Source organism: Zosterops lateralis, assembly GCF_965231275.1.
Source record: "Zosterops lateralis genome assembly, chromosome: 1".
Taxonomy (NCBI): domain Eukaryota; kingdom Metazoa; phylum Chordata; class Aves; order Passeriformes; family Zosteropidae; genus Zosterops; species Zosterops lateralis.
The window spans coordinates 138,685,186-138,711,191 of NC_139762.1; the positions used below are offsets into that span (position 1 = coordinate 138,685,186).

Below are 26,006 nucleotides of genomic sequence, written 5' to 3' on the forward strand. Positions count from 1 at the left end.
AAGGTTTCTCTGTCACCTTTCTGGATATCTCAGTCTCCAAAGCTTTGATGGTGCTTACAATATCTTATTGAATCTCCCAGTCTTTCTGATGTTCTCATTCTACACACACTTCTCAATCAACCAGACCTTATTCTGCTCAGGTTGGCAAACTAATGCTTTAGTATTAGATATAACTAAATAGGAATTAGTAAAGAAGGGGCAGAAATACTACTAATGACTCCTACCATGCTCCCTTAACCTGCAGAAGACATAGTTAAGGCACTCAGATAATGTACTGCAAATGAACAGCTAAAAAAACACCATGCATCAAATTTAACACTGAACATGCAATACACCAATGGCTTATGACCCTGCTAAATGTTCTTCTAAAGAAAAAAATAGATCATCCAGCACTGCTTTATCAACTATAGCTTTAAGTACTGTATCTATCTAACTATATCCATCACATCAAAGGTATCTTTTTTGGAAGATAAGTGATCCAGTTCTAAAGAAAATTATTTTCAGAAGTTATTTAGCACAGCACCATTTTTCGGTACAGTTCTTTTTTCTAATTATTCCCCCAGAAGTGAAGCATACTTCAGGATACTGAGGCAAACAGCTGTTACTTTCACGCCACTTCTATAGACACATGCTCTAAATAGCAGATTATATATAAATATAAAGTCACTCAAAGAAGTTTATATTAAACCATCTCTGTGTGTTCTAGAATGTATGTCCTGGAAACAGGCTGTTCAATGAGGACTGGTTCCTTTCAAAGCATTGTGAGAGAACCACTTATTTGCAGTACCCACTTTGACTAGTCAAGTATAGCCAGGGGAAATTTAGGCGTGTTGTTATTCTTCCTTAAAATTAATGAACTACATTACCTTCTTCTGAGTTGTTCAGTTATATGCATAAATGTTTACATTAGCAACATTAAATTTCTTCCCTAATAAAGCTACAAGTGTTATGTAGAAAACTGGGTTTCTGCCAAAAGGAAAACAACCTGGTATTTGATGTAGATGGTTTTGGTGGGGATCTTTGGAAGAAGAGAAGCAAAGGTAGTGAAAGAAAGGTTTGTAGAAAAGCAAAAAAATCTAAATAGCAAAGCCATTTTCAGGAATGCAGAATCTCCTTTCCTGTTAGTCTAAACAACAGAGAAAAAAGTCCAGACACACTTGGCTGTAAAGAGGGCACACTAAAACCTTTAGTGTACATATAAAGTATTAAAAGCACTGTCCTTGAAGGTATTATTATTCTCTAAAACTAAATTCATTTTTATCACTATAGTTTTGAATTAATGATTTTTTTCTTGATCTTACTGCTCTTTAAGTTCAATTTAACTTTCCCTTCACAATTCATAACTGCATAATTTTGTCATATACAACATAAAAAGTATTTTAATATGATTCTAATGTTTAACACAATAAAATCAAAATGAATATGTATGGCTTATTGAGATACACATGTATTGCTAGAATTTTAGGATTAGTTCTGAAGCTTTCATACTAATATTTTACTTGTCTAATCATTAAACAACTATATGACCACAAAGACAGGCTTAGGAAGGAAGATTAGAATATTCTGTTGTAGCTGAGAATTAAAAGCTACAATATTGTGATTTTTCAGATTTTTTGGAAAGTAGAAACCTAATATTAAACATTTAAGAGGTACATAACTATTTTGCCAAATGCATTGTAAATGTTTTTATGGTGGAGTGTATATAGATATGGTGATTTTATAAAAATTAAACAAGTCAGAAATGGTAAAGACAGTTGACCACATTTGTCAGAGATTACAGAGACTATAAATTACTAATTACAAAGACTGTACAGAGTTCTGAAGGGCCGTGACCTCTGCAGAACGACACACACCCCGTGCCCAGCACATCCCCAGCTGCACTTACGTATTCCCCATAGGTCTCCTGTGCCGGGGGCGGCGGCAGGGGCCGGTACCCCGCCGGGGGCGGAACTCCTCGTGCTCTGGGTGCCAGAAGCCCCCGGCTCCGGCTGACTGGTCCTCTGCTGGGAGGGACTCCCCTGGGAGCTGGTGCCCCCCTGGGCACTCCTGCTGGTGGTGGAGGCACTCCCCCACGGCCTCTGTGAACACATGGATCACTCACCATTAAACACTTACACCCAGAGCCTGCCTTCCAACACCTCCCTCCCTCATATCATCACAGTTTGGCTTTGCTGCAGCCAGAAAAAGTCTAGAAGAGAGTTAGAGTTGGTAATTTCTCTGTAGGTTTAAATTTGATTACACATATTATGCAAAAAATGCTGGAAGATACAAACTAGACATGGGATTCAGTGATGAACCTTGCACTGAGTTGAGTCATTCTCTCACACACAGACACACCCAAAACAATCTGCTGGAATCAGTCAACTTCACTGGAATTGGACTTGTAGTATGTGAAATCACCAGCACAAGATAACAGCTTCATTTGAAGGTGTCAGGCTATATCATACTCAAACCCTGCACACAGGAATCAGTTGCCATTCCCTTCTGATCTCATGAAAACTTCTGAATACAACCCAAAAAAATCACACTGAGTGTGAGATACTGAGTGGGTCACAAAAATTACATTTTCTTCTGCTTCTGAAGAGATTTCAGAATTTTAGATGTCTGTTTTGGGAAACATTCAAATGTAATAAAACATGCAGGGTGATTACAGGATATAACCTGATGTCCTACATATATATAAGAACACTAAACAACAGTATATTTGGTCTAAAAATTCTGAAAGCATGATAAGCACTAATTTGCATTCCATTATTTTGGACACTTAACACATGGAAGAAAAATATGAGACTTCAGTTGAACCAGTTCTCAAAAAAACATTTGATCCATTTAGAAGTGGCTTTTCCTCCTGGCTCACTGTAGTAAGGGGAGAGATTTAGAGGTACAATCTGTGAGAAATTTCCATCATTCACTCTTTTAAACAGGATATCTAAAACATTGCTAATAGACATCTTTTTAAGGAGATAATTTCAACTCATGAACTATAATTGAGACTGCATGACTGCTGTTGGCAAATGGAATCATTCCAAAGTCAGACCCTTATCATACATTCTAACAGATACACAGAAGGAAACAAGGCTCAAGCTCTACCTTGTCTTTCTACCTATCAAACCATTATCTAATTAATCTCAAGAACAGTAATTGAGTAAAAGTGTCCTGATTACAGAAAAAAATTCCAACTTGAACAGTATTATAAAGATCCAGATTTGGCCTCATGATTTCCTATCCCATTGCATACAAGTTGTGTAAGTTCACATCAATAAACAAATCAGAAAACAAGGCAATTTTAACACAAACAAGAGGTATTTCAAAAACTGCATCACTGAATGAGGAATGCAAAAAATGTAAAAATACAACCAGGATAGATTTTATTAATTTTAATTACTGGTCAAAACACAGCCATGAAGTATTTCAAACAAGCCTGGAGAATAAGTGATTTAAAACTGTGCTCATTACTTGGTTTTGGCTAATCTGTAGAATGCCTCCTCAGGACAAGGTACCAGCTACTTATTTGACTTCACTGTACTGGGGGCAGGGGTGAGCAGTGAAGTTCCCAGACACAGCCTGCTGAAGTGATATAAAGAAATAGCAAAGGTGATACTTTCCAAGAGAAGCCAGAGAAAGGGAAGTGGCATAGACCATAGTCAATACCAAGTTAAAAAAAAAAAGTCAGTAAAAAGATTCAAGAATCACTAGGCTAGGCATAATCATGACAGCATCTCTTCAGGCAGGGTGCAAGTGAAAAAGTAGGAAATGGGATATGCTGAAAATCATGGACAAACATTTAAGGGAAGAAAAAAGGAACAGTTTTTCAAGGTAGCATAGATTTAGTCTTGAGAAGTAATTATAAAACCAGATCCATGTGATGCGGTCTTTTCTGCATTTCAAAAAACAGTTAATAGGATTGGAATGGTGATGGGTGGGAAATAATATTTCTCTTGTATTATGAGATAATTAATGAACTTTTCATAACTTTGTTCATCCTTCCTACAGGATCTCTTAATCTGAGATGTATGGTTCTCTCTTACTGCACCAGGCTGGAGGAGACTGGAAAAGCTCCAAGACAGAAAATCCAGTGACAGGAGAGGTTAATCAGCACCAAACAGATTTGAGTTGTATCAGGTTATGATGTAAAGAAATTTTTAGAAACAATGAATTGTAATTTCTGTAAACTTGTATAAAAGTTTGCATATTGTAAAATGTATATCCTTTTAATTTAGGAATTGTTATTTCTAAAGAGGTTATAGGGAAACTAAAGAAGCTTGATGGATATTTACAATGAACAGACACAAAAATATTGAGGAACCACTTGAACAGGACCCTTTGCACACCTTTGCAAAAACAACAGATCTGTTCAGGTATTGCTTCATTTGAAAAGGGCAACTACACAAATTATGTTTAAAAATGCTTAGAAGAGTAAAATGCATATATATGATATGGGGAGACAGAGCAAATACACAAAAATTATCAAAAAAGAAAAAGCTTGAGAAAGGGCAATAGGAGCTTGGTAAAACTATTACAGGTTTTAAAAGAGGTATCACTTGAAAGTCTGAACCCAACTCCAACCTCAAAGGAAGAATCCTAATAAAATACTCAAAAAAGCAGGTCCAAGATAACTGAAGTCCTCCAATTGTCCCAGAATCAGGAAACCTCCCAGAATGAGCCTCAATCACCAGTGCAGATCAATACGTATATATGAATGTCTACATGCACATTAAGATTCTGCCACACAATCAAGAATAACTGAACAAGGTTCTCAACATAGAACAGTTCTTACAGTAATCCACTGGATAGTGCTGCCAATGCTTCAGAGACAAATTACAGAACAAAATGAGCAAAAAAACTTTGTGCACTATTTTTCAGTAAACTGCAACAGAGATTCAGGTGCCTACTCTAATCTGTAGCTGAATCCCAATGTGAATGTTTTAGAAAGGAAAATAGCTAAAAAAATTCCAGCTTACAAGAAGGGACACTTGGGAGTTTATCTACACAAATATAAACTTATATATCCTACCATTACACAAACTAATAGGTTCTGCACTATGACTGCCTATAGAACATCTAGAATTAGGGCTGGCCCAGAGGTCAGGACATTAAAAAATACAATTTTAGAAAACATGAGTACACACAAAACTTTGCTACTCAACTGTGTATTCACAGACTTGTTTCCTAAATCAACATATTTCCTAATTAAAAAAAAAACAACTCCAAACATAAAATAACTGGAAGCGCATCAGAAACTGTCAAAGATGACAAGCTGTCCAGAACCATTCACAATATCAGGAACAATTAAACAGATTAAGGCACTTCATACTACAAATGACAATTGAGACTTACCTGATGGATCCAACAGAAACAGAGGAATGGAGAAGGCTGAGGGGTGTCCTCAGCACAATCTACACCTTCCTCAAGGGGAACATGGAATAGGAGATACTGGGCTCCTTTTGGATTCAACAGAAACAGAGAAATGCAGAAGGCTGAGGAGTGTCCTCAGCACAATCTACACCTTCCTCAAGGGGAACAGTGGAATAGGAGATACTGGGCTCCTTTTCATTCTTTCCTGGACTTTTCATCTCCTAATCAACTACTTTTGAGGGGTATCCATCTGCTTCTGAAGCCTCTGAAGAAACTGCACAGAGGGTCTGTTCTCTACCCTTTCCCTTCTACAACTATCTCACCTATTAAAGAATCTTTGTCCTACCACTAATAATTAGAACAATTATTCTACATATTTTATTCCAGCTCTGTTTTATCACATTCAGAGATACCTTATCATCAAATCAAACTTCTCACGGCTCCTAGACCACTTCCACTGCCTGCTCCTTTGCCCAAAGACATCCTTCTGCAGGCCAAATTTCAAGTGCCACCAACATTCCTTGTTTTTGCTACCAGACTGCTGCTTAGTTTTGTTTTCTTTGTAAAAACTTTGTAACAAGTTACACATTATCAAAGCTGGTTTGGCAGCCCATTGTCAGCCTTGACTACCACCTCATATTCTAAAATACAAGCAAGGTTTTTTTTCTTTATTTCACCTCCTCTCTACCATGGTGTAACTTCTGCCTGTCAGAAATCTTTTGAATGTCCTCAGTAAGAACCCCTTATGAGTAAGAATCCACAAAAACTTCTTACAGTGCTGATGTAAGATGTTGCTGATGTATCCAGGCTGATGGCATGCACAAATAAGCACTGAACCTCCCAAACTTTCTGAGTACTTTGATTGTGCAAATACTCTGGAATAGAGTTAAAGTGTCTTATTTTCAGGAAAGGTGAAATAAAAAGGTCTTGCCAATAACCCCTCAGAGTACAACACTGCAGTACACACATACTGGAGCAGCAAAGGGGACACCAGCATTTGATTTTCTTTTTGCTATGTTTTTGAGAAACACTTTAAGTACCTGTTACCTGCAATTTCTATCAAACACACACTAGTACTTAGTTATTGGCAGTAAACACACAGCAAATCCTATTGCCTAGCCAGGTGCTGTTACTGTCACTTCCAAAATGGCTTTAGCAACAAAATGCTCATCTACGTGAGTCCATTGTGCCCTGCTCTCAAAGAAACATTTTATTGCCACACTGTTACTGCTTCAAGGAAATTTGGAATATTTGTTTCATCTCTATAATCACTTTGGGTTTGATTTTCCTGAGTTTATTAATCTGGCAGTGGTGAATCCAGTGTAGAAGTTAACCCTTCTCCATTAAATCACACAAGTGATTCAGATTGTTTAATTCTGAATAATTTTAATCTCAAAGTTGAGTAATTATCTTGTAGGGTCTGCATTAAAAAGGGCTTTTACATCTGTGTACCATGGACTAGACTAAGTAAAGCAAATCACAGTAACTCATTTAATATCTTTTGTTTCACTACCAAACAGAAGGACTAATCTAATTTAACTCAGATACCACATCATTGCTTGAAGATACTGTCATGAACACTGTTTTTCTTGGAATCTAACTCTCCTCTCATGACATTATTTCATTACTTACACTTGCAATTCAGTATATGAGGAAAAAGAAAATGCAAAGTGAAGCACAATTTTTATAAAACTATAAACATACTAGAGAAGGGGAAAAAAGCCTCTAATGAAAGTGTCAGAAGGTGTCAAGGTGATTTGTGAACACTGTGGAGTAATGATAGAAGATGGGTAATGTCTAAAAACGTGCAAATGCAAAGTCCACCTTACTGTACCCACTTACAGTATTACTATAGTATTGCATTTTGCGATTAACATCTCATTGTTTGAATCCTGAATTTATTTGATGTGTAAAAACATTCTCAACAAAATCTAACACCAAGATGTAATACCACTTAGTACTATGCCACAAAATGTTAGACTCAAAACATTTGTGGGTGTTCAGTTGGAATTCAAAAGTACTAATATAATAATTGATTCCCACTGAAATAGTATTTTATCAATTTATACAACTTAGAGACTTCTTCTTTGGCCTTTGTTAGCAATAATATTTGACATGAATACTTTCTAGTAGTCCCACAGAGTTTCTAGGATTTATTTCCAGCAAACAAAGTTGGACCACAGTAGCAGGCACAGCATCTTACACTCATCTCCAGCTGCCCTCAGCAATAGCTACTTTCGTAATTTCATTTAGCACATTCTCTGCTCTAGAATCACACTGATTTTTATTTCAAATTTAGCCTATCACTGGATGGCTGGGTAAGTAAAATTTTTCTGATCATGAAGTCACAACTAGAATCATTCCACAGCTTCACTTTCAGTAAAACAAAATATAGGAACAGTTTATGTTATAAAGATCCTTTTCACTGTCTCCCTCTAGAAACATCAAAATTTAGGACTGGTTCTTGAACACTGTATTATTCAATGAGGAAACACTTGAAGTTCTCTAATTTTAACATTCATAGTTCTATATATCTATATATATAGATAGGCATTTACACTGTTCAATAAATAGATCTAACGAATTTGGTAACCAGATGTTGATATATTATCTTCATTTGAGCACAGCCAGCTACATTCAATGTTCCTAAAGCAGTAAATATTTTTGTTTTATATTAGACATCTGAAAAATAACAGACCTGTTATTTCAGTGCTGGTACTTTAAAATACTGAAACACTGAGATCTGGATACAACGCAGATTCCTGAATTTCTATCCTTTTTGAAAAAAGCAAAAGTGCCACCACTGAGTTAGCATTCTTACTTAAGTTTTATTTAATATTTTTATTTTAAAACAGCAATACATATGCCCATGTTTCAATTTTGTAGAAAATGGGAGATCAAAATTAAAACAAAACACAGTGAACATTATTAATATCTGCCTTTGGCTTTGTCAAATGTTGTTTGCTACAGCATCTTTTGCACTTTACTACCTACATGTTCTCAAGAAAAATATTATTCTTCAAAAAAAGAAACCAGTTCATTCCAGACATGTCAGAAAAGCAACTGGAAGTTGTGAACACACTGCAGCAGTGATCCACATCAGCTCATCTTACTTCTAACATATAAGACAGCAAGTTCTAACTCACAGCTTCTGCAGCAGTTTTAATTTTCTCCAGACAGTGACAGATATTCAACCATTAGGACCCCAGCCATGCACAGCATGAAACACAAATAATAAATGGAAAAGTAAAAAAAAATAAAAAATCTCCACACCCTCTTGAAAGCAGAAATTAGAAATCTGCCATTTTCTTTAATGAGATTGTTTTCAAATACAAATCTCTCTTAATCTGGGGTGTAAACTCAGCCAGCTTTACCTTATTGTAACCTTTCAGTAACTAAGTGGAGGTGCCCATAAGAAAAAGAGTAATTTTATCAGGGTCCATATGATAGGATGAGGGGCATCAGCTTTCAGCTGAAGAGGGCAGGTTGAGATTGGACATAAGGAAGAAATTTACGATGAGGGTGGTGAGACTGAATAGGTTGTCCAGAGAAGTTGCAGATGCCTCATCCCTGGAAGTGTTCAATGCCAGGGTGGGACTCTGAGCAACTTGGTCAAGGGGAAGGTGTCCTGCCCATGACTGGGGGTGAAATGAGATGGTCTTTAAGTGTCTTTTCCAACCTAAACCATTTTGCAATTCTAGCACTGATTCTTAGCCATAAGTGACACAAAAAGGTTCCTCCCGTGCCACCCCAAGGTATTGAGGAACTTTTGGCCAAATTCTTAGACTTATTACTATCATCCTCTAGAATTTCACTTTTCTTAAACATCTCAGTTGGAGTCAAAATTGAGTGATCTTTGAATCTTATTTTTATTCTTAAAATAGTATGGCGTTTTAGAGAAATGCTGTTTTAGTTGCAAAAGCTCCTTAGGGGTGTACATTAACATGTATAGAGTCATAGAAAGGTTTGGGGTGGAAGGGACCTTAAAGATCATCAAATTCCAACTCTGTTGCCATAGGCAACCTTGAGGGCAACACCTTCCACTGAAACAAAGGAATAAAAACCAGACTTTCACCACTTTCCCTTCTGGTTGTAACAGAGGAGGAGTTTATGTCAAAATAGTTTAAGTGCTCAGCATGAACTCTACCGAAAATAGAAGTGCTGTGATTATATCTGAAGGTCATCTTTAACTGTATTAGGGACAAAAACCTGAGGCAAGGTGGAGAAAACGGAAATAGTTATAAGTAGGCAGCTGTATCCTCCAAGATCAATGATGAGAAAAGAACATTCCTGAATGTAAAGCTCACAACACACACACAGAGCTCTTCCAGAACAAATTCCATCCAGTCACCCACAAAACCTTACTTAGCTCTAGAGTAATAAAAATTTAGTCAAGAAAATTTGGAACAATCCAGAACAGAATAGAGAGTTGCCAAACCACAACCATTAGGAAATCACCACACACGGAAATGTCTGCACATACACTAGAATTTTTGTATGCAAACACAAATGTATTGTTTTCTACAAAATAAAATTTTGTTAGGGCGCTAAAAATAGATGTCATAAGACGTATTATATCCAGCTCTCACATGTCTTATAAGGAGAAAAAAGCATAAATTAGTACTTTTTTTTTAACTGAAATTATTCAGGAGTTTCAAAAGGGGGAACTTAAACACATTGAACAGGATGTTTCATGTATAAAGGCTGGTATCACAAAACCATTCTGCAGATTACAAAGAAAGGTTAGGATCAAGGTTTTAGACTTTGTTTTGCAAGTCTTCTGAGGCTTCAACTTCTCCTGGGTATCTCAGGGATGCTGCCTATTGAAAATGTTTTATCCGACACTGAGACAAAGCCTTTAAAGCTTTGCTTCAACAAAGGTATTATTCATTGAAATCCATTTCTGCCAAAAGAGAATCAGAGCATTATAACTGAGTTTGAGATCTACAGCTCAATGGCTGAGGAATCTCAGTCACAACAGAACTGAACTTCACTTAAGGAACATGCTAACAGCACTTCAATTTGAGAGAAAAATGTCTTGGAGTTTAAGACGAGCCTTGAAGAAAGGACAAGTCAAACAGACACACTTTCACTTCCCTTTAGAATACATGTGAAAAATGGTGATGACAAAACTACAACCTTTTAGTGTCATATCCATATCAAACACTAATAACATTTAAGTTTACCCTGAAGACACTTCAATAGGAGACCAACTACGCAGGATTCTGTAAATTGTGTAATACTGTATCACTAGCATAAAATGCAGATTTGAAAAAAATTACCAAAATCCAGAGGACAGAACTAGCAATGTTAGAAATGCAGTATGCTAAAAAACTATTTACATATGCACATGCTAGGTACTGTGGTGTAAATTAGTTATCAAGGATTGGTGACAGGATCCAACCAAACAATAGCTTGTGTATCCCAGAAATATTAGCTGAAGGACATGGAAAATTAAATACTTGAAATAGTACTGCAAATGTATCTGTACTGAGTGTCTGTAGCAGAATCATTACAGGCATCTGTGGCAAAGTTACAAACAGCTACTTAAAAACCAAAAAAAAATTGAAAATTTGCAAAAAAAATCCAACTACAAAATCAAATGAGGTCTTCAATTTGAAAGAACTCTTGCATGGCTGATTACAATGCCGGGGGTGAACCTCGGTATGTAATTAACACTATTAAGAACATTAAAATCAAGAAAAGCAGAATATATATATATTTACACAATATTACAAAATACAAGAGCAACAATTTTATGACTGAAAGAATATTTTTTTTTCTCCCAGGACACAACCCACAGTAAGAATAATTTCTTTAAATTAAGATTCACTCTGCGTTGCATTTGAATTATTGTCAGGATACACTTGCATTTGAAGTATTGTCAGAATACATTTAACTAAGCAGATCTATATAAATGGAATATTTCCTTAGTGCTGCTGCTTCTAACATGCTTTATCATCTGAGGTAAAATGCCTCAGGGTGTTATTCAGAAATAAGTTTATGAGAAATGCATTGAAACAAGAAATTAGTTTACAACTTGCATTCAGAAATGCAAGTTTCAAGCTGCATTAACAAGAACTGTACACAAAACAAAAGAAAACATTACAGTTAACACTTAGGTGCTGCAGCCACAATCCCTGTACTCTGTAACAAACAGTTATGAGCTTTATTTAGGTTTGTTTTCACACTTCAGAACCTGAAGGAGTTGAAACTGTCATCTCAGTACTGCAATGAAGATGGGGGATGCTAGAGTAAAAACAAAACACCTCATGCAACGAAGATAAACAGCAAAAGCAGTAGACTTTGCCTATCCCCAAATCAAGCAAAAGACACTTTTCACCAAGTAAGTGCCACTCAGACAAGAAAATCCAAATTCTACCTCCAGAGCACTTCTGTATCATTTCATCATGACTATGAAAACTTAGTACCATAAAAAATAAAAGCATACTGTGTAAGTTGGAGACGCTCCTGAAATTCATGTCCATCAAGGTAAGACATTTACTGCTGTGAACTCCACAGGGCCCAAACACAGACTGCACCAAAGGAGCAACTCAAGGCTAGAAATCAAGTTGCTCACAATCCTAATCAAGTAGGATTGAACATCTCCTATCCTTGTTTACAAAGGCAGCATTCAAGTTCCACAGGACCATTGCTAATTCAGCCCAAATGAACTAAATTTTCATCAATAAATGAAAATTGTTTCCCTAACCTTTTGCTCTTCCTTTGGGAATCCTTCATGTATTTTACTTGGGGGAGAAATTGTGTTTAAAGGGAGAAATAGGTACATTCAAATGGAATTCCACATACCTGGACAAAGCAGGAACAGGTACTCCTCTTGCTCGAATCGATGCTTTTCCACGGACAACTGGAACTTCTGCACTTTCTGAGCCACCATTTAAATATGTTAACTCTTGAAGCTGTGCCTGTCTGATTTCATCGTTGTAGTCCTAAAACAAGGAGGAGGCAGAGTGAGAAAAAAAAAATCCAAATTGTTTACCCACCACTCTCAGCAAACACTGCTCCTGAAAGTTTCCTCTTAAAAAAATTGAACATTACACTGAAAAAGTTTAATGTGTGTAATAAAATAGGAATAATATTCAGTCCAAACATTATTAGAAAATTCTACATAATAACTGCCTGTTTTGCTCAGGCATGTTTTTCTTTCCCTTTGCATATATTTTTATGTAGCTTTACATATTAAAATGGCAATGTTAAAATGCTGCAGAGATAGGAGGAAACCAGAAAAAAAAAATCAAGATCCCACATTCTGAACTGAGATCCAATTTGTAGTTCTGGTGGTACAATGACTGTGTCAAAAGCAGGAAGAGAAGAGAGTTGCAAAACAGAATAAATACACTGTTGAGAACAGCACATGAAAACGAAGGAATAGATTAGGAATCCACACTTTTAAAGTCAGAAGTAATAGAATAAACACAGGAATTCATTCAATACACACATGCACTGTTATCTAAATAAGAAGAGCTGAAAACATTAAAATCTATAATATGCAATGGTAAAAATGCCAAGGACATACGGCTTATTTCTGACTGCACAAATCCTTTACTCTCAAGGTCTAGCAAAAAGAAAGCTCAGGTTTTTACACACAGAATTAATATGGTACTTCTCAAGCACAGTTTTCAGAGACCTTGAGTCAACCTCTGAAACAAGCAGAGCACACAGGAATAAAACGGACTCAGCAGTGAACTCGAGATAGAAAAATACTTCTATCTTTTCTTCTCCACTTAAAGTGAGCCAAGCAGAATGCAGCCATAAAGGCGAATTAAAGATAACTATTTTACCCAAGGTGCATCCATACTGAGTATCAAAATATTAATAGGAGCTCCCACAGGAACAAAAAGGATACTTCTGATACAACAGCTCTTCTGCAAATCCTCCCATTTCAAGAAGGAAAGTTTGTTCTAACACCACCCATTTTGCAATTCAATGACAAAACAAAGAATCTGCATCTCACTGCAAATCTGAGTTTATTACATGTATTCACTAGACAAGCATCAAAAGATTGTCAGTCAGTCTTACAGAATTTGAAACATAACCCTGCATTGAAAGGAGATTAAAACTTCCATGAATTCAAATCTCTCAATTATCCTTGTAACATTCTGTTTCTCCTAGACTTCTATAAATGGAAATAAAAAAGTTGTCCTTTATATGCCATTGCTGAAGAAAGTTACCAGTGTTTAAAGAAAAAGCACCATAACAGCATTTTGTCCAAGATGCCTCAAATAGGTTCTGAAATTTAACTCCCAACTTCCCACCTGAGATCATCCTTGATTTAGCAGCAGAAACCAAACAGCAAATATGAAAAAGGTCTAGAAGGCTGAAATAACTGTTTCAAATGGCATAACTGAAGCTTTTAAGAAACAGATTCCATCATTAAATGGCCAGGACCCAATATATAACCAATCCATCACAGGGAATAGACTACAAACAGGAAACTGAACACTATTCTGTGTTACAAAATATTCTATACAGCTGCTATAGAGAAACCCACTATTTTTATTTGTTGCTGGACCAGAACTGACTACAAATGCTGAATTCTATGTCCTGTATAGAACAGAACTTCAATCTTGACACAAAATGCCAAGAAACTGTACCACCAACATACAATATCAAAGTTCTGACAGCCTGTATCAGATGCCATTTATAATTTCTTCACAAAACATCTTTTTCAGAACTGGGCCCCCAGGAAGAATACCCTTTGATCATTTTATACCCAACTAATTTAATTCCTCAGCAAAGATGTGCTCAGGTTGCCACTGTGTGCATTGGGTCCCTCTTTTTCCTTCCCTGATGCTCTCATTTTCCTGCAGCACACTACCAGACATAGAATAGCCTTAAGTTACAGAGAAGGGCTCCACTGAAAACATGGCCCTTATCACATATGCCAGAGGCAGCAGGAGGATGCAGAGTGAAGGGGCAGTACAAGGCAGCCACGATAAGCTGCAGTGTTAATCCATTAGACTCTGAAATGGATTCTTCAATTAAAAGTAGCAGATGGTCAATTTGTGAATACTCACTGCTGGAAGCAGCACACTTCAAGTCAAATTAAGCAGACAATAATCTTTTCCTCCCCTAGAAGATCGACATGGAAACCCTGTAGACTGCATCCCTCCTCTGAACAGCCTAGGCAGTGGCAGCACTTGAATTACAGTCAAATGCTGCTGCTGAATTTCAGCTTAACAGGTGTACTCTCATTTTATGAATATACTGCCTACCCTGACTAACTACGGTCTTATTCAACCATGGAGGGTGCATTTACATCAAGATTTATACAAGAGCCTTTCATCCCACAAGTCCCCATACTTACATGATCTGACTAAACCTTGTTTAAAATTTTATCTATGATTTTCACCCAGACAAATCAACACATTGGCAGCAGCTCTTCCTGGGATCATTTAGCTTAAGACTTTATCTCTCAAACTATTAGCAAAGGTATTTACTTATATCATGTAAGGACAGATCCCTACAAAATCCTTTGCAGCTTTGCAAAGCACTCAAGTAGATTTTTATCCCCACAGTGAGCAATCAATAATTATCAGGTTTCTAGCCACCTTTTTTACACCTCACAGTTACTTGCCAGCTTACTTAAGGAAAAGTCTGTGAGAGCTTCCAAAGGCCACCAAGCTCTTCAAAATGCCATTAAAAGCTTTTTCATCACATCTTACAAGCCAAATATGCAGAAGGCTACAGGAGAAGGTTGTGAATTCTGCTCACATTGTCATACAACTGGTATAGATTGTTCTCTCCAAGACATTTCTATACTTTGCTTTAAAGACAAGGAAAACAAGAAACTCTGGTAACCAATGGCCAAGGGTAATTTCAGTGCTGTATCTGTCAGAATAAAAATGACTGCCACTACTCAAAAATAAAATAGGCTTTGTTCTAATGGCCAAAACTGCCATAACCATAGAATCACAGAATGGTTTGGGATGGAAAGGACATTAAAGACCATCTCGTTCCAAGTCTCCAGCCGTGGGCAGGGACACCTTATACTAGATTGGGTTGCTCAGGGCCCCATCCAGCCTGGCCTTGAGCCCTGGTATGATCCAGCAATCAGGGGCAAGTGAGGTTGAAAGTACCTGGTTTTTGACCTGAAGGAAGTGATTCTGAGATAACCAGTATCAAGCACAACACCCACCAATCTAATACTTGAACAAGAGTGCCGACCAAAGAGTGGGGGACTGGCTAATTTAAAGGAAAATAAAGAACATACTTAGTCAGAAGCCACAATTCAAACTGCAGAAGAAAGTTAAGACTCAAGGTAACATAAGCACAGCCAAAAATACCCTTGAAACCAGTTTTTAAGTTTTGAGTAACCAGCTTACGTCTTGAGTAATGCCAATAGTTTAAATGAGAGTACACCAATGCACCTGCTTGAGGTTAAACTTCAATGCAAGGATGTTTGCCCATGATCTGAAGATCCAATAAGAGAGGCTGAGATATATTTGCTATAGTCAGCTACCACAATGATATTCTGTATTCCGCATTCTAGCACCAAATGTGATGTTATGTTCAGCATTGATCTTAAAGATGAACAATAACCACATTCATAAATTGGGTCTAGCATCTAAAACCGCAGGAAGTCATAGTGACTCTACACTGTAAGTAGAATGTAAATTATGATCATGATCATATATATTCATATCAGGACATCCTTCCTGAAATAAAATAGGTAATTTTTTAAGAAAGATACAACAGACCTCGGAGAAAATAAAACCCAAGTTGCATTTGGCAGCAGTGAACTAAACAATAGTTCTAGAAAAGAAAAAGCTGCTCCTTATTCCTTCAGTGGCTGCTGCAAGGGGGCGGGGGGGGGGTGTGTGTGTGTGAAAGAGATTAAGGCATTTAGGACAATTCTGATAAGCTTACATTTGAAAAGCCAAAGGGAAATTAAGACACTGTTGGCTTGATCCCACAGTTCAGGAAAGATTATGTAGCATCAGTTCAGCTCTGTATAATAATGATGCAATGATCAAAAATAAAGATGGAAAAGTGTATAATCAACCAGTCAATGCAACTGCTCATTACCAGTCTGTAATTCTACTGGCTTAACACACTAGTGACCAGGTTTTGATAAGCTTACTTCATTTATGGCAGCATTAGGGAAATCAAGCTCAATGAAGAAAAATAAGACCTCTGATGGAGGGGGCATGGGGATCACACATCCTTCCTTCCAGCATGTGCAAGAACCATTAATCAAATTGAACATATTTCCACCTAAAAAAAGGCAGCTGTTTGCTGTCTAGAGTAGCCAAGACTTAATTCTCCCTTTTCTCTCCACACCTTTAAATCATGAATCTTGCAAATAGAGTAACCTTGGACATTATGACAGCCCAACATTCCTACAAATAGTCTGTTGAGTATCTCCTGTATGATCAGTTAGTATGTCTGAACAGTAGAATGCTCATTCACTTCTTTTCATATGCATCAAGAAAAAAGCAATTTGGAACCTGCAGACACATGTACAATGCAATGTTTGATTTTTTTTTTGTAAGATGAGAACATAATGCCCAGAACATTTTTGGTTTTTAACTGTTCTAAAAGTGCATCTACATTAGGGTTATTTCACATCAGGACATGTTCCTACTGAACCTCCTGGTGGCTTATTTATCAAGCTTTGGTTCATAACACGGTGTAGGTATTGGAGCACATGAACTCACTTCATTCAGATAAAAACAGGTCAGAAGAAACACTCAAGGAGCACACAGCTCCAGTCACCTGGAGACTTAGTTTCATAAAATGCCTTGAGTTGGAAGGGACCCAGAGGGATCATTTAAATCCAAATCCTGGCCCTGTACAGGAGGACACTCCTAGAATCCCACCATGTGCCTGAGAGTACTGTCCATTTCTTGAACACTGTAAGGCTTAGTGCTTTAACCATTTCCCTGGGGAGCCTGTTCTGGTGCCCAGCCGCTCTGAGTGGTTTCACGGATGTGAACTAGGTTTGGTACAAACTATAATTCCCAAAATACATACAGGAGCACTGTTAAGTTATCAACACCAAATGTTGTACAGGAGACATCCCCAACTGGTCCCCAGTACAGCCATACTGGCTCCACTTGGACATTTACAAGCTGCTGTCACTCAGATACACCCCTCAGGAAACTTTCCTGAGCCAGGTCCCCACACTTCCCAGATCTGACACAAATAAACACTAACACTTGGGTAACATTTTCAGCAGTAAAAATAAACAGAAGTCAGTGCACCTTGAGGATGCTTTGCTGTCTATACTATTCCTCTGATCACCAATAAAGACTGAAGAAATATTCACTCAAGAGCTAAATCAGTTGGGAACTTCACACACAGAAACATCACTTCAAGTGCTCCAGAGAGAGTGTGCTTCCTAAGAGGCTTGATTTTTTCAAGCAGTGTAATATTGCAAAGTTAGGTTAGTTCTTACATAAGGAGCAGATGAAGCTATTGAGGACATCAGAAACCCATTACCCAGACATATTCCAAACAGAGTGCTCCATACAAAATTGTACTGGAAACCAGACATTTTATACATCCATACAATGGAAGCTGAAGTATATATCAGAAAGAAAATACAGCTCATGTATCACTAGTATTGTGATAAAATTAAAGGTACAAGATAAACCTGTATTGATTCTCAACACCAAACCAGGATTACAGGTGAGAGAAATACTACAGCTCTAAATGTATTAATTCTTAAACAGAACTGATGCTCCATGTGCACCAAGAAAACAGAAAAGGCACACATTTTACAGATTTTTACAATTATTTGTAGCCTGTGATACCCTGCATATGACTAGTTAAACAAGAATAAGTTTCTCTTTTACTGTAGGTCAGGTCACAAGATTCATGTGGACAGTTACAGATTCACCCAGTAAATGCCTATATCAAAATGCAAAGTATTTGACAGTGATTATTTCTTTCACAAAGAAAATTAAGCAACATGACCTGACCAATATTCAGAAGTCATAGAATAGTTCAGAATCATAGAACAGCTTGGGCTGGAAGGGACCTTAAACATCATCTAGTTCCAACTCCCTGCAGTGGGCAGGGACACCTTCACCAGCTTACTCAGTTTTAGAGATAACATTTCTCACTCAATACTACCAGAATTCTCATTTAAAAAAAATAAATACTAACAGGGATGAGGAACTTCTTAATTTCCTCCAGTGCATGTCCCATTCTGGCATATGCTTCTGCAGGTGGAGCAAATACTTCAATTAAAACATGTAGGTCATCATTTAGGTGAAAATACTTTGCCTCTCCACTTTTTCTCAACTCTTCCTCCTAGGAGATAAAAAAAAAAAGATTCTTTTACACATTCTTCTTTGAAACATTGTTACACAAGTGTTGAAGTTTCTCCAGAGGAATCTGCAAACACTGTTCACTCCTGTTCAGACGCCTACAACTGAAAAAGTAACATGAAGTAAGAGCCAACAGATCCTGCTCACATACAGAAACTGTAGCACAAGGAAGAATGCTTCCAAGAGTTTTCCCAGGTGCACTAGTTTCATGAAGAGGACACATTTCTTGAAAGTAAAGTCTGCAGAAACAGGTCTGATCTAATATTCCACAAGAGCAAGCTTTTTTTACCAATATTATTTCAACCACAGTATTACTATACTGCTTTGATACTTGTTTTCTGTTCTCACTGAAGTCTTTATCCAATGAGTGCATCCTCCACAGAACTGTGCTATTTGGACATAAAGCTAACAGCATATAAGATGAGGGAAGAGAACATTAGCAAAAAGAATTCACTGGCTCTTTCAGAAGCAAGCTTATTTCTTTCATCTTCCTTCACCCAACCCACTTCAATGACTGCAAAGCTGAGTTCAGTGGAGTGAAGCAGAGCTCAGTTCTCAAATACTGACATTCACATGCAAAATATTCACAGACCAAAAGGGCAGCACTTGCTTGTCTCAGATTGCCCCTTGCCTGTGTGTACTTGATAGCTCCAAGGGATAAAACCAGCACTAGAAATAATTTCATTGCTTTACCAGAAAACATTATATCAAATAATTAGCAGTTCTGCTGTCTGAAAAACTATCATTCCCCTGCAGCTTCTTTTATTTGGCAAGCACCAGGTAAGCACTTCACCATTTAGATTACCAAAATTGTAAGTTGCAATGATAGCTGAAATCTCCTCTCATGCACACCCCTACTTACAGGTTGAGGTTTATATGTGACAGTCCATTTCTGCTTCTCATGAATAACATTCTTATCAACATGATTTGTGCTTTACTGTGAAGATGTTAAAAAAAAAATCAGCCTAGATCACTGTCAGAGCACCAAGAATATTAAGAGGTCACTCAGCAGGATTAGACTATCAACAAAATCATTATTTTGTCAATACAAATAAGAGCTCTTAAAAATAGAAAGTAACCTAATATAAACATCGCAGCTCAAGTATTTTGTCTTAATAGGAACTGCTTCTCAGTTAAATACTTACACACAATTACTCAAAACATATGAGCCACTAGCACTGGAAGCTAGTTGAGTTACCCATATACTGTTTTTTTTACTATATACTTGCTCCATGCATTCCCTGACCTTTTCTTCTAAAGAGGAAAAAAAAACCATCACTGTGCAGTTGGTTTATGCAGGAAACAGAGTACTAAGAAACTTCCTTTCTGTGTTTATCAATAAAGTTGGCTGAGAAGAGTAATAAGCAATAGAAAAGTCACAATCTTCTGTGTAGGACCTGGTAAAAAAGCATTTCAACCAGCACCTTTAACAAAACATACAGAATTTCAACACAGGTTTTTGTAAGATCATTCCCAAACCAAACTTTTCAAGTCACTCTGTGCTTTTTCTGCTAAGTTCACTTTTATTATTGTATTTTATTTTAGTTCTATAACATGGCTTTGCAATGGCTTGCATTACTTGCATGGCCTCCATTACTTTCCCTATTCCTTGCAAGGCCAGAAGTTGGACTTTGATGATCCATGCAGTTACATTCTAATTTGGGATATTCTGTGATTCCATGAAAACACTACACACTAAACCTCTTATAACAGCACACAAATTAAAATTAGCTCACTCACTCACCAGCTACATCTCACAACCTTGGGAACATATTAAGCATTTTAAGGGGTTTTTGTTTTCTATGAAGATCAACACAAAAGCTGCAACTTGATTCCAAGATCCCTCTTTGACAGCAATTTAGCTCCCATAAAATTCTGTCTTCCATTACTTGACATCTATTGGCTTGGTTTGCCCACTGCATGCGGAATCTTGGCTTGACTGGCCAAAGAGGGACATTAACCAATAATCAGTATTATCATCTCCTATCCTTTTTATTTTTTCCAATTTCATTGCAAGGTTTGTTCCCCTCATCAGAAATTTAAGGTAAGTAAAAACTCCCCTGACAGAATCAGACCTTACCTTTGTCTTGTCCCTCATAGAACCTTTTCCCAAAATAGACATTTTTGTCAGTGTTTCTTCCTGTAAACGCTTCAGAGAATTACCACGTGGACCCAAAAGTTTTCCCACAAAGTTGAACTGTAAGAAAACAAAACAAAAAACACAACACATTACCTCATTGTTTTTTTTAATTGTAAATTAATGAACAACGAGCAAATTAAAATGGATATTTTGTTGAAACAACTTTTGGTCATAGGTGCAAGTGATTAAATTATAAATTAAAAAACATTAAGTACAATCATATAGTACAATTAATAGAATTTCAGTGGCTCCAGCAACACTGAAGTATCTGAATTGATACTTCAGATACTTCTGAACAGAAGTATCTGAAGTATCAAGGATAACTTGGTGTCTGCTACAGGCTGCCAAGAGGAGCCTGTTGACAAAACCATCTTGCTCCAGCTAACAGGAGCCATTATGCCCAAGGCTTTTGTCCTTTTGTCCTGCTGAGGGACTCCAACCATCCCGATATCTGCTGGAAGAGTGGTAAGGCGAGCGCTGCAGGCAACCTTGGAGACTCCTGGAATGCATAAGGGATAACTTCCTGACCCAGGTAATAGACAGACCTACCAGAGGTGAGGTGTTACTGGATCTCCTGGTCACCAATGCAGATGAGCTCACTGGGGACAAAGATTAAAGGCAGCAATCATGCATTGGATATAGATCAGGAGTAAAGTTGGGCTGCTGAACTTCAGGAAAGCAGACTTCCAGCTCTTTGGGGAGCTAGTCAGTGGGATCCCCTGAGAGACTGTCCCCAGGGATGAGGGAGTGGAACAGAGCTGTCAGATCTTTAAGGAAGTTTTCCATCAAACGCAAGAGCCAGCGATTCCCAGCAGCAAGAACTCAGGCAAGAGACCAGCACAGCTGAGTAGGGACAGGCTGGTCAAAGAAAAAGGCGAGAAACCTTCCACTGTCTGTGCATTTCTAAGACAGGTGACCTGGGCAGAGTATAAAGTCTGGTTGCGTAGAGCTGGGCTGAGGAAGGCCCAAATGAAGCTGAAACTGAATCTGGCAAAGGACAGTAACAGAAAGGGCTTCTCCAGGTGTCCCAATCAGAAAAGGAAGGTTAAAGAAGGTGTTACGCTCTACTCCCACCAACAAATCATGATGGAAAATTGATTACAATAGACAAGAAGGTTGAGGTATTCAACAACTGAAGTGACACAATCACTTGAAAAAGATAGTTTTAGGCAGAAATAAAATTAAGTGATGCTGAACAGCAAACAGGCTTAAGCTTTGTGGCCTCAGATTTATGAAATTGTTTCTAAGTTCTTTGCTTGTCTTTCTACTACCATGTCACTGAAGAGCCAAGATGGGCTGCACTGATCTCCCTGTTCAGCTCAAGTTATTTGAAAGGACTTAACAATGAGGCGATGGCAGTCTCAAATCTCTTGTTGCTACACTGGATGTGCTGATGGAACAAAGGTCCAGCTGCACTCACCCTACAATGCAAAAAGTTACAGCTCCAGTTAATTTCTTTCAGCTTTAGACAAAAAGAAAGCCAGCATTAAAGGTCGACTAAATATGAAAATAAGTTTAGTCCCCTTACTAGTTGCAAGCTCTATTCCCCATGTAGACCTGAGATAATACTATTGAGAAAATGGCTTATGGATTACTGCAGTCCACAGAACCTATTTAAGGCCTAAGACATAAACCAGTCTTTTCTGAAATTATCAAATTGCATCAAAACATTCTCAGGGAATTTCTTTAATGTTTCTTTTTTATTAGAGTTGTCCATTTTTTTTTCATATGGGTCCTAAGATACAGTAAAAAAAATATTAACCAGAAAGGTTGAGCAGATACAGGTAGAAATTCCCCCTTGCTGAGAATATTAAGGACTCAGGGCCACTAATGGGGTCCAGTGCAATTTAATTTACAATCATTATTTCAACAGAAGGTTGAACATCTGGAGACAAATCTTCTCCAGTGATTCCTTTTAACTTGGACTTCTGATTTTATTGTGTCTGAAGGTATAACTAAAGAACGCAAACAAATTGAAACAATTTGTATCAAATTTGAACTTCGAGAAGTCGATTACTCCTTATTAAGAGTTTCATTAAAGGAAGCCCATAGTTAAGCTCAAAAGAAAGCTTTCATGTAGTGGAACACCACCTCAGTTTTTCAAGCATCACTTAAGATTACTTATGTCTAGTTATAATAGCCTTTTTAAACTATTGGGAACAAAAATAAACACTCTTTACTGCAGCTATATTATTTTAGTTAAAGCCAAATAGTTTAATGTGTAAATCTAAAATTTGACGTACCAAACTCTAATACCTCCAAAAGTTGTCATCTTTAAAAAACCATTAACTCTCTAGTGCCAAAGTCAGATGTTACAGAAGCTATACAAGGATGACCCCTTTCTAAACACATTTAATGAAGATGAAAATGTATTGTCTGTGCCCTGAGAGCCACTGAACTATTCTTTTCTGTGCACCATGCTTCTAAATATTTGATTTGACAAGTCTGAAGCATAAGAAACTTGTGTTGCAAGTCTGAAATTCTGCTGATTTGAAAGCACAGTACCTCTAGGTGTAGCTTGAAAGCACAAAAATTAGTAAAACATGGCTTACAATCCAGTCACAAAGAATTTTTGCTCCCACATAACAAAACTAAAGTGCTTTGGAACATTTCAGTTGATTATTCCATAAATAAAACCCATTTGTGATATTGAAGGAATCCTCTCAGTAGAAAACACATTATTTACTTTGAACAGGTACTGCATTTGTTCAAGCTACTGCTTTATCCTCCTTTTACATCAAATTGGAAACATCCAATCAAAGGTTTATTTTGAAATACTTCATAGATATAGAAACACTCAAAGCATCATTCACTAAGTTACTATTATTACTTATACACTGCTTTCAATCAAATAGTAGAAAGACTCAAACCTAAAGATACAAATCCAGCATACAGTAAAACAAGTTTTACTCACAAAATTAGCAAGCCTTGTTTATCTGTTGGTGTTACAGAAGCAAGTCAGCCTGGCAGATCCAGGTTAGGTCTTACACAAGACTGCTCACATACAAGCTCCATGGGTGCTTCCCATGTTCCACATTAAGAGTTTATTTGCCCCAAGAGCACAAAAACAATTTCTGGTTTATTATTGAACTAAGGCTTATAAAAACTATCTCTGAGTTAGATACACTGGACAGTAACAAACAGATACCTGAACAGCTCTGCCTGAGTCAGACCAGTCACACTCACTAGTGCTGGACCAGAATCAGATACACCAGACTCCCCTCTTTACTCACCTCCCTCAATACAGCACAATCACCTCCCAACTGCTCTAAATACCAAAAACAATCCTCACCTTCACCACCTTCAGCTTAACACTGTATTAAAGCAGTCACACTGTATTCCAGTGCAATCTGGGGAAACTTCCAGTTTTAAAGGACAGATAAACTCTCTTAAGAGTCAACCATAAAGGTCACTCTACACTGGATCATCTTTGTCAAATCAGGAATTGTCTCTGCACTAAGACAGCTTCTAATGTATTGGTTAAGTGCCAGTAAACTATGGACAATGGCATATAAAAGAGGACAAAGCCCCCAACTCAAATTTGCTTCTAGACCAGCTCCAAAGGATTTGGCAATATGGTATCTCAAGCTAAATTAGAGGCATCTTTGCAAAAACATTATCAAGATTCAGATTAACAGACATGGGAGGAAACAATTAGATAAAATGGGAAAAATTAGCACCTCAGCTACACTTCTAACCAAATAATACTCTGCTATTGATAAATGGTACCCTCTGAACAAAATATAATCCAATAATACATTAGTTTGAGCAAAAGGATGCAAGATATGACAAGTGTTCTTTCTTCTAAAATCTATGATCACTGAAAGCACATCCTCCTGTACCTCTGTTTTACTTTGTGGGTAAAGATACACCATGCAGTGCAACAGCCATTCCTCCAGTTCCTGGGATACAGGATTTTCTCTTGACCATGGTGTCCATTAGCTGGCAAATACTGGTTAACTGTACTGAAAAGAGTGTATCTATATCCCTTTTACAGATTATCCTAAAGTCTGTACCAAAAATCTCCAATTTAAAATACATCTCAAATAGAAAACATCTCACAATAAAAACAACAACAAAAAAATTGATTATAAGGTTTTTGCTTCAAAGTTTTTTCCTGTATCTTAGATGTTCATAAATTCTCATTTTAAGAAACATTTTTTCAGTTATCATACAATGGAGATTATGGGCATCACTGCGTAGCATCTACTTCTTCAGAATCACCAAATCAAAACATGACTTCAACAGATCAGAGATTTGTTTTCTTACCACATCACTGCTTGAAACTACCCCCTGAAAACGTTTCTGGAGAAACAGTTACAAAGAACATTCAAAAAACATGATATTCTCTCCAGAACCGTTTGATATACTGTATGAATTACAACAAAAAAAAGCAATTAATGCAAGTGTTATATCATTTTAAATGTATATATTATAGAAAAGAGGATATAACAGAAAAAGTAATCCTTGTTTATCCCCAACCAAGGCAAGTCTGCTAAGAATGGTTCATCCAGATTAAAATACTTAGTGAAAGTATAAATGCTTGACCAAATGCTTTCCCGTAAAGGTTTAAGCACTCCATTGTTATTAAAGCCATAGAAAGCTTCCTTGACATACTAGTTTTCTGCAATGGTTTCCCTAGAGAATGGTTTCTCAGGGTCACTAGAAAAAAAAGTTGCTATAAGATTCAGAGCACTTTCCCTTAGAGTGACCTGAAACAAGGTAAACTTCAAGGTTTTTCCTATTCATCTCAGAAAGAGAAAGTTTCTATAGAAAGGTAAGTGCCTTAAGCAGCTACATTACACCACAATCTACTCTCTTTCATGGAACACAGTAATAGGTCTTTAAACATTTATGCACAGCAGAAAGCTTGGCCAATTTTACTGTAAAGTTGCTCAAAAGTTATCCCTGCTATTACAATTGATGCTTGTTCCTTTCCTCCACATCACTTCTGGTTATGCAAACACATTTTCTCATTTGTGCTTTAAGAAATCCTTAGAGCTGAGCTATTATGAAAAATTGTTTTCTAACTAGTCATGTGGTTAAAATATTAATCTCTCCATGACTTTATAAAACAGCAGCAGATATATTGTATATGACAATACCCTTTCAAAACAGGTATTTTCACTTTAAAAGTTGAGCTAAAAAGGCTTAAATGGATACCAGTTCCACAAGTCAGTAATTTTTGAGAAAATGTATTTAAAGGATCACTT

At 37.1% G+C, this 26,006-nt stretch overlaps 1 protein-coding gene across 1 annotated transcript in view; it reads right to left on the reverse strand.

Moving 5' to 3' along the window:
• Positions 1–26,006, reverse strand: part of KHDRBS3 (KH RNA binding domain containing, signal transduction associated 3) — an 87,071-nt gene that overhangs the window by 28,925 nt on the left and 32,140 nt on the right. Inside the window, exons 3-6 of the mRNA XM_083855959.1 lie at positions 20,734–20,850; positions 18,490–18,636; positions 12,166–12,305; positions 1,886–2,078 (exon numbers count right to left, since the gene is read on the reverse strand). Coding sequence (XP_083712085.1) covers positions 1,886–2,078; positions 12,166–12,305; positions 18,490–18,636; positions 20,734–20,850 — 597 coding nt within the window. The remainder of the gene's footprint in view (positions 1–1,885; positions 2,079–12,165; positions 12,306–18,489; positions 18,637–20,733; positions 20,851–26,006) is intronic.